This window comes from Simochromis diagramma, unplaced genomic scaffold, assembly GCF_900408965.1.
Source record: "Simochromis diagramma unplaced genomic scaffold, fSimDia1.1 OVJJ01000663.1, whole genome shotgun sequence".
Lineage (NCBI taxonomy): Eukaryota > Metazoa > Chordata > Actinopteri > Cichliformes > Cichlidae > Simochromis > Simochromis diagramma.
The window spans coordinates 1,134,500-1,148,429 of NW_024387049.1; the positions used below are offsets into that span (position 1 = coordinate 1,134,500).

General features: G+C 38.2%; 1 protein-coding gene across 2 annotated transcripts; it reads right to left on the reverse strand.

The window, feature by feature from the left end:
- Positions 1 to 575: 575 nt before the first annotated feature.
- Positions 576 to 7,352, reverse strand: pigr (polymeric immunoglobulin receptor). 2 transcript variants are annotated; one of them, XM_040044940.1, is made up of 8 exons: positions 7,204 to 7,352; positions 6,230 to 6,574; positions 6,062 to 6,143; positions 5,652 to 5,878; positions 3,851 to 3,941; positions 3,676 to 3,764; positions 3,419 to 3,468; positions 576 to 3,308 (listed from the first exon to the last, which is right to left on the reverse strand). In XM_040044940.1, the coding sequence occupies exons 1-8, from the start codon at positions 7,250 to 7,252 to the stop codon at positions 3,225 to 3,227; spliced, it is 1,017 nt and encodes a 338-aa protein (XP_039900874.1). In that variant the 5' UTR covers positions 7,253 to 7,352; the 3' UTR covers positions 576 to 3,224. The 2 variants fall into 2 exon arrangements, with proteins under 2 accessions (XP_039900874.1, XP_039900873.1); XM_040044939.1 differs by having other exon boundaries at positions 3,851 to 3,944; positions 7,204 to 7,350.
- Positions 7,353 to 13,930: the final 6,578 nt, after the last annotated feature.

Consider the following 13,930-nt stretch of genomic DNA (forward strand, 5'->3'; position numbering starts at 1 on the left):
TCCTACAAACTGACCTTTTTTAAACAATCCTTTAGTTCCCATTTGGCTCCTTTTTTGAGCTGACATTAGATAATGATGATACACATAACAAGCTTTTTTAAGTATTGCCATGATTTAATTATTTGTGATTCTTAGGAACTATAAAGATTAGAATGTTATTATAAGGAATTTCCAAGTTGGAAGTAGTAATTGCACTCATTAAAATTACACCAATAACGTGTTTTTTTAGAGAATGTGATGTAAAAAGCAATATTAGAACAAACCAAGCTAAAAACAGACCAAGCAGGCTAAGAAAGATGTTCAAATCAGTCATTTACCCTGGTCATTATAATGGCCTTGGACTTGGATTCTATTCAGAATAGAATAGAATAGACAGTGCAGATATACACAATGAGAGTTGCTCTCTCATTGTGTATATCTGCATCGTATATAATTCTATATTTTCTTAAGAGTAAATACATTTTGGCCATGGCAGTAGCTGAAACTAACCTTTGCTTTGTTACCTTTGAGCAAAGTCTGCATTGCTATCAATACTATAAGTTTGCTGGGTTGTATCATCCAAACCTTTCCTTTTAGCAAAAGCATATAGTTAGGGCTGGACCAGGTGACCCTGAATCCTCCCTTAGTTATGCTGCAATAGGTGTAGGCTGCTGAGGGATTCCCATGATGCATCGAGTATTTCTTCGTCAGTCACCTCTGTCACTCATATTTGTGATTAATCTCTGACTATCTTCCACAGCATGTTTCTTCCTGTTAAAAGGGAGTTCTTCCTTCTCACTGTCACCAAAGTGCTTGCTCATAGGGGGTCATATGATTGTTGGGTTTTTCTCTGCATGTATTATTGTGGGGTCTACCTTACAATATAAAGTCCCTTGAGGCTATTGATGTTGTGAATTGAAATGAATTGAATCCTAACCTCTGGTGATATTAATATAACCTAAAATAACACATGTTGCTGCTATAAGGGGTCATAGTTGATGAGATGTCAATTTCACTCTATTATCAAGGGGCTGCAGTTCACAAACAAAATTATCACCTGCCATGCCTGAACATAGGTGCCGGTATGGCACAGTGAATGAATCTTGACTCTTTGAATTTTGATATTTTTTTCCCTCAAATGAAGGTGAGCTAAATATTAATATAATATTTTCAAGGTCTAGTTGACTCGTGGGCTCCGCATTCATTTCGACGGTCTCATTAGCTTGTTCAATTTACAATTCTAAAGCCCGGTTTGTGGTTCAGTATGAGAACAGACAGTTCAAGCATAAAATGTAGAGCTGTTCCTTTCAGAGTTAATTTGCCAACTCCTTCTAATGCATTCTGTCTTCATTTACTTCCTATTTTCTGAAGTGCATTTCACAACTACGCTAACGTCATGTACATTTTCCTCCACAAGTTTTCAGTCAGACTGTATCCATGTCTAAACGTGTTAATTAGCCATATCATTATGATGATATTACATATCAAACAGTGCAGTCTAGTTCCACTAATAGGAGCAAAAACTGAAATCATTTTTCCCCTCTGGGTCTCATGGGCTTTTTAGGCAGACAAGATTTACTGTTTTGCATTTCATATTCTTTCTGTTTAGCCTTTGTAGCAACAAGCAGCAGTTTGGAGCTGAAAAAAATGACCACTGCATATGACCATTATATCTACAGGCTTTATGATTTCTTGGGCTCCATCAGTGTTAACATGTTATTTTAATTGACTGCATAATTATGTTGCCTTATGATAACAGAAAGAAAGTCTTACAATGTTAAACTAGTCAATTTTATTCTCAATTGGTAGTAGTTTCACTGGCATGTAACAGTTTCTTCCTCTTGAAACTGATGTACTCATGGATGCATTAAAGACTATTAAAGTCTGTGTCTGTGTGGGTCTGGCTACACTTAGACATAGAAAAATGTAGCTTTTTTGTAAGCATGTACACAGCTTTTTAGATCACTGAAAACAGCACTTTGGAAAACTGCTTACAGGGTGAAGGTTTTCAGAAAGTCAGTTTATGTGTTCACATGTGAACAAGGAAAACGGCCCACACCTTTGATGTCTGGGAGCATCAAAGGTGTGGGCCTCTATTTCCTTCTTTGATGTCAGAATGTGCACGGTGTTATTGTTGGTGATGGTTCCTCCTAGGCTTCTGATTGGCCAGCCTTTTAATACAGACAAGATTATATCACCACGTGTAGCGCTGCTGTGCTTTTGACAGTATTTGACATCATTTTGCACTTTCTACACTGTTAGAGTACAATTTTGACCTTTTTGAGCAAATGCAGCATTAAAAAGCCCTAGTCAATTGCATTAATAAACAAAATAGACAGAAACTAAAGCAGAGCCAAAAGTAAACTATACTGTCCATATACGCCATCTGTGAAACACAAACAGTTAAACCCCAAGTGAGTGTTTCTTCTCTTCAGTAACAACTTTGATTGGCAGATTCAACAAAATTTAATTTTAGTTATATAGCTCCAAATCACAACAACACTTGCCTCAAGGTGTTATATATATTAATGTAAAAACGCTACAAGGAGCTAACCCTGAACAAGAACTTTGCAACAGTGGGAAGGAAAAACTCCCTTTTCCTTTTTAACAGGACGAAACCTTGGGCAGAACCAGGCTCAGGGAGGGGAAGACATCAGCAGTGACCGGTTTGTTGAGGAAGACATGACAAAAGATACACAGTGGAAGAGAGTCAGAGGTTAATAATGACGATTAAATGCAAAGTGGCATGTAAGGTGGTGAAGAAGAAACCATCAGTGCATCATGGGAAGCCCCAAGCACTCTAGGTCTACTGAGGTGTAACTAAAAAGGAAAGTTTTATGCCTACATTTCCACCTGAATGCTAAACTTGGTTGATATTTGTGTGTGATTATCTAGCTAGTAACTTTGCCATATGACCCCTATAATTAGTAAAAATCTTTCCCTCTTTTCCAAAAAGGTCACAGGTTGCATAAACACATACAGTCTGGTACATAAATAAAAAGTCACATATAATTATACACGTGTATTTTGTTGGTTTATTTTATTGAGTCTAAAATACTGAGTCAAGACAAGACTATAATGTCCCAAATTTATATTGCAGGAAACAGAACATGTAGCTCTGTTCAGACGTGGTTTGGTATGGTAAAAAAGATACTGGAACAAAGACCATATGTTTTGTGTGGAAAATTAATAGAAAAATTACATTCAGTTACAAACAGTAACAATTAACAGTTCACAAAATGATCTTAGTAAGCACGTACGTCCATGGTAGCCTTGTTATGGAAAGCAGTAGGAACATGTTGCAGGTCACCCATGCCCGATGGATTATCCTGTAGTTGACAGAAAGAAGAATGAGTGATCTGATTAAAAATGATCCCTGATAATTGTGTTTCTTAAAGAATGTAATAGATCAGAGATGGCCATGATAATGGGGGCTTACAGAGAATCTCTCTTTCATCTCCTTAAAGTGTCTAAGTTCAGAATCCTCCTCTAGAAAGATGATGTGAATGAACAAATATGAATGCAAATTAGTAGTCAGATAAATTTAATGCATTTTTATATCATATAAATCTATATAGAGGATTTGTGGCCGATGCATGCACAGACACACACACACACACACACACACACACACACACACACACACACACACACACTTCATAATTTAAAATTCAAAGGAATATGAAGTTGCCTTACTGTGCAGTATCCACAACTTTCTTGCCAATACAGCCAAGCCCACAAGGAGCAGGAGAGACGAACACACCGCTACAGACTCCAACATGTAACTAGGAAGCAGGCACAAAGCAGACTGAGCAGACAACCCACCTTCAACATCCATTAAAGTGAAGATAAAGAAGTGCTTGACTTTTACCGGTGACTGCTCCAGGACTCCTTAGTGATGGGTTTGGGTGGAGGGAGGTACACAGCAGACTGACTCGGAGTAGGTGGGGATGTCACAGGCTCTGCTATTGAAGGTAAAGATATTGTAGCGCTAAAAAAATACTGTAACAACTCTGTACATGTGCTGTGATAGGTGAAGAGTGTTTGCAGTGTCCTAACATCAATATTGTTGATAGGTGACTTTTAATAATCAATACCCCAAACAAGTAGAGACTTGAGAGCTTCTGCCATCTGTCACAAACACATATTGATCTTTAAAGCTGCTTCTTCTCAATTCAGGTGACATGGAGAAAATGCCAAGCAATCACGCAAATACCTAAAATGCATGATTTAAAATGCTAATAGGTTATCCAAATGATAAGCTATGACCATTTATTTGTCTTGGAAATGTTGCTTTTCCTCTAACCTAAGAACACAGAGATGGTAAATATGCCTTTAAAAATGAGCATGTAAGGACTGTGAAAAATGGGAAGGGTGTTAGTATGTTTTCTTTAACTTAAAACAATGCTGTAAAGTGGCAGTATGTATGTTAAAATCATTTGCAACCAATGACACACAATAATGAAACAATCTCTGTTTAGCATTTTAGTTCATTCTACAGTTAGGGAGAAATTTCATGTCTACAGGCTGTATCGACCAAATATTCACTTCGAGCAATGATAAATATTATATTAGGGCATGGTTGTTTTTAATAATTTTTTTAAAAATCAACCATTTCCATAATTTTTTTTTTCCTGGCCATTTAGCTAAATGTCAAGTTTTGCTATTCAAATTAACACTAGGCTGCATTTTAGGGGTGACATGTTAGCGAGGGACTAAAATGAAAGAAATGTCAACTGTGTTACCTGTTACCATGGATAACACAGTCGACAGTCTATCATGACTTAGACTTATTGTCATATATAATTTTGTCTTGTTATTATTATGACTCAGAAATTACATGGTACATGTGATAAAAGTAGAAGAGATTAACATAACTGACATAAATATTATTATAATGTTGAGGTTTAGTACTGAATAAATAATCACACTCTAACTAGACCTCACTACCAGATGAAATGAGCATTTGTTTTCAACATGATCTGCATTGCCTTCAGAAATACTCATTTCAACATAGCAATGATCTCATAGTATGACTCATTTTGATGTGACGCGGTGGTTTGAAAGGATGGGCTCCAGCTGACATTTGTGTAATCTGGTCAATAACAAAGTAAGGTTGGAAAACTGAAAAGAATTGCTTTCAATCATTGCATTCACAGTGTTACAACGGCAGCATACATTATTAAACAGAGTGTTTTAAGTTGTAGGGAGATGAGGTTACCTTCTGCTGAGAAGCAGCACCACATGCTGATTTTGAGAGAAGCACTTAATATTTATAGAAACACAGAGAGAAAATAAAAAGGTTTTTATCTGAATACAGGTTTCTCTTTTCCTCTTAATGCCGTGAGCTGTGTGGCTCCTGTCAGTTGTATTTCTTTTACCGCTGACTGTGTTACATATGACTTTTGTGTCATAAATCTTTTAAATGTTGGCTGAACAGAAATAAAAATATCGGGGTACATTTCTAGAGAGGGAAGTCTTACATAAGGATGTTGAATAACTCTAAACTCCCTGTGATGAAAAATATATTCATCCTTGATGATATCAGCACATAGAAAATCCATAATGAAGCTTAAACTTCACAGTTTCAAGTCAGTTAGACAGTGAAGTTCAAAAGTGTAATTTGTTATGTATTTTATGTCCAAAAAATGAAAGGCTCTTTATCAACTTACTAGTAGAGGCGCGCGGTGTGACCTGGACCTGTACGGCTACTTGCTGCTGCCCTGCAGAACATAAATACCAGCCGGCATCTCTCATCTGCAGCTTCTTTAAGGTTACAGTGAAAGTCCCAGTTCTGTCATCGCTGATGGCCACTGAAGTATCTTCGTAACTCCCTTCAGAACCCGTCGACAGACAGGAGCTCCAGCCTCCGCTCCGACACCACTTCTTCTCACTTTCTCTGTTGGCAGGCAGTCACAGGGGAGTCAGTGAATGCTCACTGTCCACCAGCGTTTGACACCAGTGGAAGTTTCCGGACAAATTCCCACATTTACTGAAGTGTGATCAGTTCTTCTTTAAGGACAGTTCTAAGAGTTTTAAAGGATAAAATGTGGATAAAATCCTCCAAAGCAAAACCAAATACCTGAATCTTTCACTGTAAAGGCATTGAACCGTGACACTACTTCCTTCTTCCCCACTCACCATGCTGTTCTCGACTGACATACCTGCAGAAATCATGAAAATGCAACAAACTTCTTTAAAACTGTGGGTGAAGAAATGTTTATCATCTTAATATTTCTCCATTACTCACCGTGAATAACTTTCACTTTAGTGTAAGCAACATCATCGGCCTTCCACCCATTACCTAATTCCACACCACACAAGTACCACCCAGACTCCGTCTCTTTCAGGTTGTTCATGGTCACTGTGAACATCTCCTGGGCTGGGTCGTCAAAAATGCTCACTTTGTCTTTACTTGGATTGGTCGAGGAGGTCTCGTCAGTTCGAGCTAAGCTGGTGCAGAACTCTCTCATGCTCCCACGACACCAGTACTTGACATGGTTAGCATACTTAGGGTCATATCGACACGGGACAGTGATGGAGCCACCCTCCAGGACACTAACCTCGTTCTGAGTGGTCACCCAGCAGGGAACAACTGATAAGAAGTGGAGATCATTCAATGTTAAACACCAATTTGAAATGAAACTTTCGGTTATGACACAACCTTAATATAGCAGTTGCTCACATTGGACACCTTTTATCTATAAATGAGATGTGGGGAAATGTAGCCTTTGGAAACACTTGTACCATATTTATCGCTTCAGTTTCCTTTGTTATGAAGCACATTTCCTGCTTCAACTTCCCTCTTCATACTTCTCATTCCAAAATTGGATTATCCCTTTATAATACACAGGCTTTTGAAGGCCTGACAAAATAAACATCAAACATACTGTTTGCTAAAGGGCAAACTGTACAGACGATTGGAAGATTTGCAAAAACACAAAAGCCCTCTCCGGCTCCTTGCAAGCTTTTAACAACCTTCTAGTCTGTCTTAAACAAACGATTAATAACAGAAAAGTCATAAAATTGCAAAGAGAAGCAAAGCCTAAGAAGTATCATACATTTTAGCAAGAGTATTTGCTAAAAGCACAGCAGAGAAGTGAGGAACAGGCGGCACAGACATAAATTATCTTTGTTTTTTCCAATTATGTGAAGCAGAAAACAGCTTGAAAGTCTTTTTTTGTCTGACTTCTCTATTCAAATGCACACAGTCACAGTGAATACCTGGGATCCATGGTAACAGGCTGAGCGTGAGTATAAAGAGTCGCGGCATGTTTCCACTTCAAGTTTGACGTTTAACAAGAAAGTGTTCTCTGCTGCGCAAACACAGACTGCAGGTTCCACAGAGTGTCAAATTCCCCTTTGTCACGTGACAATTGGCTGGATCCAGATGCTCCAGATGTTAACTGCATAAATGCCAGGCAGATTTTATTGACACTGTTCACCTACTGTGGTGAACACTAAAATTTGAATAAGATTAATGTCATGCTGATGTTAAATCTATCTTCTCTGTAGGAAACCTACTCCTTGTTTCTCAGCTCATGTATAGCCTATATATAAGTATATAGGTATTTTTCATGTTTGATTTTGATTCACAATAATGTGCGTAGAATATAACAATTTTAAAAAAACTCCATATTGGACTTTAGTGGCTCTTTTTTTTATCGCAAGAGGAACATTTTTAATGCTCAGAAATACATTTTATTTCGCAATACACCTTTCAAATTCCAATATTTTGTCTTTGTTGTGATGAGAGATGGGAAGTTTAATCCCAATCATAGCAATTTTCTAAATAAAGCTACAGGTAATGAACAGTTAGCTGTGCTAGCATAAAGACGAGAAAACAACCACATCATCTTGGCAATGTCGAAAGGTGATCTGGGTGGCGGCGCATTAAGTTTCACTCATGTTTTTTTTTTACATATATGCAGGAATGCACGACACCTATAAAAGCAAAACATGATTTTTACACAGTTTAGTTCTTGCATGTCCTATTTGCTATACTTATTGCTTTCTGGATCCAGCTGCAAATGGATTTTGCATAAAACATCCAGCCATGTGAGGTATCATCAATCTTATTGTCTAACTAAACAGCACATTTTTGTTTCCCCTAAAGAGACTGTCATTCAAGGTTTAGGCTTGTAACTTAAAACATGACATACTTAGCCTTTTTATTTTTACAATAACGTTATTCCCCCTGACAGGCACATACTAAGCCTCTCCCTTCCATAGCTGGGGAGAATTCATTTGGCAGGCTGCAGTGAAATTACTTGATTCTGGTGCCTGAAAACCTTGGATATGGTCCAGTCTTCATTTGTCGGATTAAGCTTCAAAGCACAACCCCCTCAGACACTGAATTAACAAACAATTATTCCAATCCTTTCAATTTGCTCTGTGAAGGATGTCCCTAAAGCCCCACTTGCTCTTTTGTTGTTGCTTCTGCTACAAAACCTTTTATGGTCATCTATTTCCTGGAAAGATTTGGGATGATCTCAGAAGTGAAACTCAACTTTTTGCCCAGTTTGACCTTTCTGGAGAAATGAAACCTAACATTTCCCAAAGTTACTATTTTCGGATCCCTAACCCATATCCTTGTATTGCTTTGAAAACTGTGGCAGACTGTATGTCTTTTTGTATCTTACAAGAAATTTCAGACTGATGAACTTGATAAGAGGGCATGTTGATAAAAGGAAAACTTATTTTAATAGCTTTTCTCAGATTATTTGAAATCTTTGACTTTGCTTTTAATGTTTATGATGTCTCTTTATAATATGTCTAATGGTAAGCAGCAGTGCTTTTATATAGATGAAAACAGAATACTGTAATAATGCCTAATGCTTGTCTTTATTTTTGTGACTCTGGTATTCTTTGTGGTGTGATTGTTAGACAGGTTACTGTTCAAAATGCAGACTGTAAATGACATTTTTTTCTACACATTTACTCTTCAAATGTGGTTTAGTCATTTTCGAGTAAAGTGTAAATGTACTAGTAAAAGTTTGTATTATATAACAAAACATTACAACTGAATAGTGGCCAAGGTTATTTAAAGACTAAATCTCAGTCTTATTGATTGCATACAATTACTGAAATATTGCTGTTGGTGGTGTTATACAATGAAGTTTTTGTGTGTTTGCATGTTAGGAATTGTTGTGGCAGATTTCTTTTCTGATGCATTAATCGTATATGATTAATGCATTATAATATAATATAATTATAGTCATTATACTATAGTCATAATCATAATCATTATAATATAATGATTCATGATATATGACTTTAATCATATCACATTAGTAATAGCAATATCACTTTCTTACTTTAGTATAGCAAGATCACTCCTGTCACCAGTTGTATGTTATCACAAGTGGGCCCCAGGTTTTATTGCACCTTCACAGTGGACCCATTGTAGACTTGAAGATCTCCAGACACCCTGCTCAAGGGAGGTGACGGATGGTCGTAACTTAGAGTGGGAGGCGGTCAAGGATGAGCTGGACTGAAGGTATAGGGATATGTGATGTGTTGTGCAATGTTCTTTGAGAGTGTCTGTGTGAGATGTGAGGGCAGAGGCCAAATTTCAGAGATCATCCTAGTTTTTGGCTGGGATGATTCTCTCCATATTGAAATATGTTAGTAAACCACTTCAAAACGCTCGCTGGGGGTGTTTGCAGGTTATTTAAAATTTCCACAACAGAACCAAGTATTCAAAGTACAATGAACCTATGATTTTAGAGTCATCCAGATAATAGTGGTCTAAAGTGCTCGAGTAGATAACAGCTGGAATTAATTTAGGATCTCAATAATGTTTCCTGTACTTCTAGCTGAAGTTCGGGACAAATCGCGTTCCTTTTCATCTCAATGTGGAACTTTAAAGTTCTACCTCATCGTCCAGCCCAGAGGCGATCATGACCAATTGGCCAATCCACCACCTTTCATTGTTTATACCGTTACAAAAAACAAACAAACAAACCAAAAACAAAAAACATCAGCCTGTAAAAATGAAAAATCACCATCGGCCCACCGGGCAAATGCCCAGTATGCCCGATGGCCAGTCCAGCTGTGGACGTTCTCCCCTTTATAGTGATGGAGGAGACTGGCGAGGAGAGAGTATGTAGTGGAGGAAGGCACAGAGAGAGCTGGCTCCGGGCTACAAGACAGTGCCGGACCTAAAAAGAGTGCTTGTGGTCAAAAATAGCTTAAACCACATCAATTGTACATTGTGTGGGTCCGGTCATTTCACAAGTGTTTTGACTGCCAAATGTAAAGTTTAGTGGAGTGGGGATTAAGGTGTGTGTGTGTGGTGGTGAGGGGTCAGTTTGACTCGGCCACAGTTACAAAAATGAACTGTTCATATTTCGGCATACGAAGATGTTGTGAAAATTTTCTTTCTACCAACTTAGTGGGAACAGTTTGGGGATGGTGCACGAACGAAGCAGGGTCCATAAAGACATGTATGACCGAGTTTGGCATGGAATCATTTGACAGGCCTGCACAGTCCTGACCTCAACCAGACAGAACACCTTTGGGATGAATTAGTGTGAAGACTGCAAGCAAGGCCCTCTTGTCCCATACTGGTGTCTGCCACCAGAAATGCAATTGCATTCTGGAATATTCCCATAAACACACACAGCTTCTAAAACCCTATGGATTAAGAATGGATTAAGATTAAAATGGCATGAGTATTACCAATTACCAAAATATAGTATGCATGAACACACACATCCACACATGTGCAATAAAACTAAGTGCAATAATCTTTTCTGGCATCGTTGTATTTTTACTCAGTTGTATATAGCATTTGTATTCTATTTTTATCTTATTGTATATTTTATTCTACTGTATATAGTATTTTATTTTATTCTATTCTGTACAGTTGTGTACTGCATTTATATTTATTGTATTCTAATTTTTGCTTCATAACTTTGCACTGTCCACTTCCTGCTGTGACAAAACAAATTTCCCACATGTGGGACTAATAAAGGTTATCTTATCTTATCTTATGAAATTCTGAAAAATATGGACACATAAAAAATCTTTAAAGATACAGTAAGTAGTTTTTTGAGTGTATTTGACAGGAACATACTAACATTGCACAGTAATCATTAGTATTTAGTTACATCTACCAACAAGTTGATGTATTCAAAATACATAGTAGGCGCAGATTTCTGGAAGCTGCCATGTTGCCCTGCCATCTTAAATACAGTAGCCAAGATAGACATACAGTGGGGCAAAAAAGTATTTAGTCAGCCACCGATTGTGCAAGTTCCCCCACTTAAAATGATGACAGAGGTCAGTAATTTGCACCAGAGGTACACTTCAACTGTGAGAGACAGAATGTGAAAAAAAAATCCATGAATTCACATGGTAGGATTTGTAAAGAATTTATTCGTAAATTAGGGTGGAAAATAAGTATTTGGTCACCTCAAACAAGGAAAATCTCTGGCTCTCACAGACCTGTAACGTCTTCTGTAAGAAGCTTTTCTGTTCCCCACTCGTTACCTGTATGAATGGCACCTGTTTGAACTCATCATCTGTATAAAAGACACCTGTCCACAGCCTCAAACAGTCAGACTCCAAACTCCGCCATGGCCAAGACCAAAGAGCTTTCGAAGGACACCAGGAAAAGTATTGTAGACCTGCACCAGACTGGGAAGAGTGAATCTACAATAGGCAAGCAGCTTGGTGTGAAAAAATCAACTGTGGGAGCAATCATCAGAAAATGGAAGACATACAAGACCACTGATAATCTCCCTCAATCTGGGGCTCCACGCAAGATCTCATCCCGTGGGGTCAAAATGATCATGAGAACGGTGAGCAAAGATCCCAGAACCACACGGGGGGACCTGGTGAATGACCTGCAGAGAGCTGGGACCAAAGTAACAAAGGTCACCATCAGTAACACACTACAATGGCAGGGAATCAAATCCCGCAGTGCCAGACGTGTTCCGCTGCTGAAGCCAGTGCATGTCCAGGTCCGTTATTTTTGTTATTGACCAAATACTTATTTTCCACCCTGATTTACGAATAAATTCTTTACAAATCCTACCACGTGGATTCATGGATTTTTTTTTTTTTTTTTTTTTTTTTTTTTTTCACATTCTGTCTCTCACAGTTGAAGTGTACCTCTGGTGCAAATTACTGACCTCTGTCATCATTTTAGGTGGGGGAACTTGCACAATCGGTGGCTGACGAAATACTTTTTTTGTCCCACTGTAGCTGTTCCACCTAATCAGGTTTAATGTATGTGGCCACATATGTAGTATGCCACAAAAAGAGGAGAATATAACTTGTAGGCATTTGTGTGGCATGGGGATAATTTTTAATTTGTGTCTACATCTTCAGAGTTCAGACTTATGAAGGATCATACCGATGTTTTATTGTCAGGGAAGGGGTCACTTTCACCAAAGAAGCGAAGATACGAAGGAAAGAGACCATGCAACTGATAAAACATTTTCCTCTTCCTCCTTCCACCTCAAACCTCATTTCCTAAACGTAAGTCAGGAGTCCAACACATTAAAATTTGCATAAACATACTCATTTATTCCAGACATTTTCACAAACAATGTCAGCAGATTAGATGCACAACCTTCCCGTCTTTAGGCAGCTGACAACAATGTCAGCTAATGTTAATCCCTAAAAGTCACACTTTACCTGTGATAAACAGTTTGATTACATTCTCACACTGTGTCTCATTAAGTGTGCAGCAATCTTAGATGCACTTCAAAGACAGTTTTACTACCGCCAGCTAACTGCAGCTAACCATCAGTGTTTACTGACAGAAAAGTTTAAGAAATCCTCAGCAACTCAGTTACTGTTATCATTCAGACAGAGTAACTGTCTGAATGATTCATTTTGGACTCCTTTCACAAAGTAAATAGATGTCGACGCATATTGACAGCTGAAGTAAACAGTGGACTGACAGCCTACACTCGCTACAGATGAATGGTGGCCAGAGTTGTTTGTCTTACAACAGCCACTGTAGCTAGGATTATGCACTTGAATTAGGAGGGGGGAAAAAACAAAATTCAGTTGACTGCAGTTTTCAACCTACTTACACCTACTGGTGATATTTTTCACACTGTAACACTGTATTTCAGTTCACATGCAGGCTTTCTAGTCTACTCCAGATGTCATGCGCGATAAGAGTCCCAACCTGAACATATCTGCATGCCGAGTGATTGTTGTAGCAACAGCTAGTATACATACTTAAAATGTACGAAATTTCAACTCAATCTGAGAGCATTTATGTGACTTATCATGTTCACTCAGTCTAAAGACCTGTTTAATGCTGAATTGCAACGCTTTCATTATAAAAAGTATTTCATAAGAGTTTCATTAGGTTGCAGCGTGATGAATTTAGATGTTCAATCACAACACAGGAACGTCTCACTCAATGTGAAAAGTCCAGCTCTTATCAAACCAAAATTGAGTCACAGTCACAATCAAAGCCCCATCAAGTGACAACGGGAAGTCAACATTATTAGATAAACATGAACTGATATGCATGATGTATGCACTGTATTCTATACATGTTATACAGCAGTATTCTTTGTGCATTTATAATGTTCCACATTGGTCACATGAGGATCACTGCTGCTTGTATCTTTAATTCCACCAGTGACTGTTTATCTTCCAGTAACCTTTACCTGCCCTGTACCCATGACAGGTCCTATAATGAGAGAATGATGACACATTTATATTTAATATGTAGAGACAGGTAGATGGACTGCCTAACTGCTTGCCATAAAGTCAGCACAGCAAGAAACTCAGATCTGACCTTTAAGGTTTCTGAAACATGGCCTGGTGTACTCGATTCTATTTTTCATCTCTGCATGCACCGGGAGGGGGTTTCATTTCCAGTTCAAACACCCCCACAAACTCACACGCCAAGACCAAACTAGCTGAAATGTACCCTCGGGTCAGTGTTTCCTGTGACAAATATAAGCCTATATTG

What these genes read in the sequence shown, in the direction of transcription:
- pigr (XM_040044939.1), bottom strand. Translation starts at nt 7,252, where the DNA reads ATGCCGCGACTCTTTATACTCACGCTCAGCCTGTTACCATGGATCCCA. An exon ending in CACACCGCGCGCCTCTACTA is followed by an intron (nt 3,945 to 5,651) that starts GTAAGTTGATAA and finishes TACCTTCAATAG; the next exon opens with CAGAGCCTGTGACATCCCCA. An exon ending in AGATGAAAGAGAGATTCTCT is followed by an intron (nt 3,309 to 3,418) that starts GTAAGCCCCCAT and finishes TGTCAACTACAG; the next exon opens with GATAATCCATCGGGCATGGG.